Source organism: Rhododendron vialii, chromosome 13a (assembly GCF_030253575.1).
Source record: "Rhododendron vialii isolate Sample 1 chromosome 13a, ASM3025357v1".
Lineage (NCBI taxonomy): Eukaryota > Viridiplantae > Streptophyta > Magnoliopsida > Ericales > Ericaceae > Rhododendron > Rhododendron vialii.
In genome coordinates, this window is record NC_080569.1 from 3,010,589 (window position 1) to 3,015,031 (window position 4,443).

Genomic DNA, 4,443 nt, shown 5'->3' on the forward strand with positions numbered 1-4,443 from the left:
CCGGTTTTTCTGAAATTCGGTACGTGGTACGGTACGGGATTGATAACATTGGGGCACTCCCTACAGGTTGCAATGAGATTTGGAATTTGAAGGTGAAGAAATCATCTTATTGGCATGTGTATCAATGTATTTAATCCTAGGCCATCGCGGTTCGAAAATGAGGGAAGAGTGTGAAGATTTTTTCTGACCAAGGAAAGAGGCTCAACCATCTCATAACAAAAGAGGTAGGAGAGGAGGAGGAGAGGGAGGGAAGAGATGACGGAACCGCCGGGGAGTGCCCATCCATCAGTCTAACCCCAATTAGCTGTGGAAAAGTGCATGTGGCTCAAACTCTACCCCATGCACTTTTCGTCGAAATCGGCAACTATACTACATTGAGGATATTTTTAATGACTAAAAGGGGAAAAATTAAACTTAGAGGACCAAAATGGGAGTTGACCCAATACTTTAGGGAGTTGACGGTAATGTAGCCCAAACCCCCGAAATACCGGTATGTCTTTTGGCGCTGTTCTTTATTTATGCATGCGATGAAGAGAGACGTGTTAAGGGTTTTGGACGGTGACCACTCAGACCCATAATAAAGTACTCGTTTCTGCTCTCTCTATTTTTCCCTAAATTCTTTCACGAGTTTTTCGGAAGGTGGGTTTCTCTTTTGTGGTTTTGATTAGGCAGTACTGGACCTACTGGTACTTGTTTTCCGTTCTTGTTTTGATCTTTGTGCAGTCAATTGGTTGATTTGGTTTCTTTAGCATGTGTATGTTTGTTTGGGTTCTTCTGGGTGGACTCAATCGGATTGTAGCCAATGGTTTGTCTTCAATTCTAATTTTTGGCCATTGTGGGTTTGTTAGCCTTTGAACTTGAAGCTTTTTGAACGTCATTCTTTCTTGTATTATAGGTGTTTGATGATATATGGAAGCCAAAAACCGTATCCAAAGCTTCTTGAATCTGTCCAGGCTACTGTAATTTTTTTTGGAAAAAAACTAAACGGTTAATTCAAGCACTGGGAGTTTTTAAAAAAATTTACAAGAAAATATTTTTTTCAATCAAATACTGGAAATTCTTTTATTATTCAGAAAGAACCTCATTGTTATTGCTTATATATTCCTCCTCTGAGTCCTCTTCTAGATTGTCAATATTCTACCAATGTAGTGTCCTGTTTCTCTCAAAACTCTGGTATGCGACATGACTACCAACTATGGCTTGGACAATTACATGAATCATGAGAAAAACTAATCAACTTTCATTAGTTGTATGCGGAATTTCAATTCTCACATGATTTCTAGGATTCAAACTGTATAATAGTTTATTGTGTTAAGCTTCAAGTTATTATCCTATCCTAAATTACTTGCCTGATTCCTTACATTCGGTAGAGAAAAATCTCCCTTTTGAAATTACCATAATTGCTTTGGCCTTGTATTATGCAACAGGACTTTGTTTAACATTCTTTCTCAGGCGTTGAATTTGATCTTCCAATAAAGATGGGTGGACTTAAGGTTGTGTTACTCGTACTAGGAATATTGATGTTTGCAATTCCATGTTCCTATGGAGTATCAGTAGCGTGTATGGAGGTTTATGACGAGGGTCGTGCTCCTGCTGTTTTTAGATCTCCGGAATGCCATGATTGGGTTCTCTCTGCCAAAGCTCACCAAAATGAAACTATGAACTGCCAGTTTGAGACAACTCGGGGAAGAAGGAGATATCAAGAGGATCGAATTTCATGCAATCTTGATATGCAGATACCATTGCTTGGTAATCCCAGTAATCACCGGCTATTGTTTCTGTGCTTTGGTTTCTGGTTCAGTGCTAGATGATTGCTTATGTTAAGCGATTGGTTTTGTACTACTTAAGTGAAATTAAGTTTCTGGAGCTTGACAATTGTGCAGGTGAAAATGGGCAGGAAGACGTCGGGGTTGGTGTGGTGGCAGTCTTTGATGGTCATATCGGAAAGGAAGCTAGTGAAATGGCCTCAAAACTTGTGTTGGATTATTTTTTCGTGCACTCTATGATTGGCTCGTTCAAGAACTGGTTATCATTAAAGGAAGAACAAAATCTGGCTTTTCAGAATAGTAATGAAGATGTAGAACTAGAGCCGCGTAAATCAACTATTGCGAGGTGGGTTCCTTTTGACATATTTTGAATTAAGACGTTTGTTAACTGATTTTTTTTTAAATAGAGATGATTGGTTCCTATTTGTAGATATCAACCAAACGTGCACACAACTATAAACTTGCATAGTTGCACCCTTCTTAGAAGTCCAAGACAACATCTTCACACTTTGCACCTTCCAAGTTTCCAAGAAAAACTTTAATCAAGTTTCCAAAATATGTTTTGATCACGTCTTAATTCTTATGATTATGTGGTGGCTTACATCTGGAATTCAGTGCTCGTCTATAGTGAATCACTTTTGGTTGCTTGGTCTCCATTCAAGAAGTTTGTACTATTCCCTATACAAAAAATGAAATCTCTTACTTCGTTGACGATAATAGTAATACCTTTTTCTTCTATTGAGCTGGTATTCATTTAGTACAGGCGTTATCCTTCCAAAAAAGAGCTGTCCATTGTTTGAACTACTTTATGCCTTCTTGATTGGCTTTTTAATTAGTGGAGAAGCATAATCCTCATAAAACTAGGGATTCTAAAGTCTGTTCTACTTATTTCGTAATTTTGTTATATTGTCCGAGTACAGTGGCAGTTTGGAAGGAACATCACAGGTGATACTGCAAGAATCGACACGCATGGGAATCTTGCAGAAAGCGCTGGTGAAGACAATCAAGGATATCGATTCAGCGTTCAGCGAGGCAAGTTTGCTTTTTCTTTTCTTATTTTTATTGCAGCCTTTCATGTATGGGAGTATAACTTGTGGTTCCTTCTGCTTTCCATGGCATTTGTATATTAGACTAAGTTCTTCTCCTAACTTTGTTAATTGGCTCTATACTTTCAGGCAGCTTTCGAAAACGATTTAGCAGCAGGATCTACAGCTGTTGTTGCTCTTCTGGTAGATGGTCAAATTTTAGTTGCCAATGTTGGTGACTCAAAAGCCCTTCTATGCTCTGAGAAACTTCCCCTGCACCGAGAGGCTGATGGTTAACTCTCTTTCTGTTGAACGATAATATTTAGTCCTTTCTTTTGTTCAATTTGCGGTCCACTTACAGTATAACAATGACAATGCATCCAATAAGCAAAGATAGAATTGCTAGAATGATATTACATTCACTTTAATGTTTGTGCACATGCATAATATGGCTTAAAAATTGGACTCACTCACTAATACACTTCAAATATGGTGGCTTGATGTTTTGGTACTACTTCTCACAACTGATGTTGCTTTAAAATTATAGGTGCATCAATCCCCTATCTTTCTGTTAAAGAATTAACTAGAGATCATAATCCACATAGAGATGAAGAGAGAGCCAGGATTGAAGCAGCTGGTGGCGTTATCTCTTGGTATGACACGCCTGTAATCAACGGTCATTTTCCTATGACCCGTGCTCTTGGCGACATTCCCTTAAAGAGGTACAGTTCCCAACTCAAAACAAAGCTTGAATGTTGATTTCATTGCCAATTATTGCCACTTTCTAGGACTTCAACTTTGTTCAAAATTATGTCCCCACACTGATAATGTTACATGCAGTCGCTAAACATGAGCATTTTTAGGGTTTTCATTGTTCAACGTTTCGTATGTTTTTTTTCTCAGGTATGGTATAATATCTGATCCAGAAGTGACAGATTGGCAACCTTTAGCCGCCGATGACAGCTATCTGGTGGTTGCATCTGATGGCATATTTGAGAGTCTAAAGCCACAGAAAGTATGTAATCTCATAAGAGATGCACACTTCCAAGACACAAAGAAATCGAAGCAATTGGATTCTTGTTTAGACCAGTCCTCATTAGCCAACTGCATTGTTCGCACTGCTTTCAAGAAAGGCAGCACTGATAATCTGTCTGCCGTGGTGGTTCCTCTAAGGTCAGCCAGTTTTCCCCTGCGAAATCCTGAAAGAAGGATTTGGAATTGGATTAAGCTTTTTTCCTTCGTTTAGCACCTTGATTGCTTTGTCTAGAGTTTTTCTTTCCTGTAATTAAGAATGAATATGATTAGGAGTGAAAGAGCATCGCCTGCATTAAGAATAGTATTTTGTGAAAAGACCTACGCACTCCGATGAATTGAAAGCTGATGGTTTTTTGTAAAGCATTAACACTGTCATGGGAATAAAATGACAGATTAAGAAGATAACACACCTCTGGTTTTTGGCCTACCATACAAGCAGAGGTCGCAAGAAGCAACTTGCATAGGCGGCCATAAAATAACTGGAAAACGAGAAGCTTGTCCCAATAAGAGAGACAGGAAGACCGTTCACAGAGAAGGTAAAAAGTAAAAACAAAGGTTAGCTTGCAGCAATCCGTGCAAAAAGTTCAAGTTACATCAAAATAATGCAGAACTTACTC

General features: G+C 38.7%; 1 protein-coding gene across 2 annotated transcripts; it reads left to right on the plus strand.

Annotated features, from left to right (window-relative positions):
- Positions 1-479: 479 nt before the first annotated feature.
- On the plus strand, positions 480-4,170 carry LOC131313323 (probable protein phosphatase 2C 51). 2 transcript variants are annotated; one of them, XM_058341576.1, is made up of 7 exons: positions 480-582; positions 1,428-1,749; positions 1,884-2,112; positions 2,687-2,802; positions 2,946-3,083; positions 3,339-3,513; positions 3,695-4,170. In XM_058341576.1, exons 2-7 carry the CDS (start codon positions 1,479-1,481, stop codon positions 4,035-4,037), a joined length of 1,272 nt encoding a protein of 423 aa, XP_058197559.1. In that variant the 5' UTR covers positions 480-582; positions 1,428-1,478; the 3' UTR covers positions 4,038-4,170. The 2 variants fall into 2 exon arrangements, with proteins under 2 accessions (XP_058197559.1, XP_058197560.1); XM_058341577.1 differs by having other exon boundaries at positions 563-657.
- Positions 4,171-4,443: the final 273 nt, after the last annotated feature.